Source organism: Phytophthora infestans, genomic scaffold, assembly GCF_000142945.1.
Source record: "Phytophthora infestans T30-4 supercont1.4824 genomic scaffold, whole genome shotgun sequence".
NCBI lineage: Eukaryota > Oomycota > Peronosporomycetes > Peronosporales > Peronosporaceae > Phytophthora > Phytophthora infestans.
The window spans coordinates 100-821 of record NW_003303856.1 but is presented as its reverse complement, the minus strand read 5'-3'; the positions used below and the strand labels follow the sequence as shown (position 1 = coordinate 821).

Genomic DNA, 722 nt, shown 5'->3' with positions numbered 1-722 from the left:
CCGACGGATGGTGCCATCATCCCTGGCGGAGGCTCGCTAGTCAACATGCTGGAGTGCGCTATTGGCCAGTACGAATCAGCTTATTTGTATTGTTTCTCAATGGCTTGTACGCTTATCATTTGTGTTGTCTTTGATGCGATAAAGCCCTCCGGAAGCCGTGTGCGGTAAGCCTTCGCAAGATCTGCTGCGGACCATTATCGCCACTTACAATCTCGATCCCTCGCGCACGTGCATGGTATGAAGTCTCCGATTGCAATGCCAAAAGTGAAGTATGCTAATGTAATTGGTGTCGTTCCTGCCTAATAGGTTGGTGACCGACTTTCGACGGACATCGAGTTCGGCAACGCCGGTGGCCTCAACACTTTGCTGGTGTTGACTGGAATTACGCACGAGTCGGAGCTGGGCAGCATCGAAAACGCTCTTTACGTGCCTGACCACTATGTTGACTCGGTTGACGTGATCAACCAGCTCCACGCTGAGACGCTAGAGAATTAAAGGTGCCCAAGCGTGGTCCAGGACATTGCTGTGGCTACCGTCTCATCAGCTACGTACCCAATAGATGCAATCTGTTTCAGCTGCCGTTCAATATTGTCAGCCCGCTTGTTTATTTGGCTAAATCACGCCTTGGTTACCAGTAGTATCTTACACTGTGAACATCTTCGCCATCTATCCTATACGGACGGTGATCCGCTTCGAGTCTTCGTTTTCAGTCTTGGAATTGA

General features: G+C 50.1%; 1 protein-coding gene across 1 annotated transcript; it reads left to right on the top strand.

Annotated features, from left to right (window-relative positions):
* Positions 1-45: 45 nt before the first annotated feature.
* Positions 46-495, top strand: PITG_22651 (uncharacterized protein; the record flags this gene model as incomplete). The annotated part of the gene is made up of 3 exons (XM_002909637.1): positions 46-68; positions 145-235; positions 307-495. The coding sequence occupies 3 exons, from the start codon at positions 46-48 to the stop codon at positions 493-495; spliced, it is 303 nt and encodes a 100-aa protein (XP_002909683.1).
* Between the last annotated feature and the right edge of the window lie 227 nt (positions 496-722).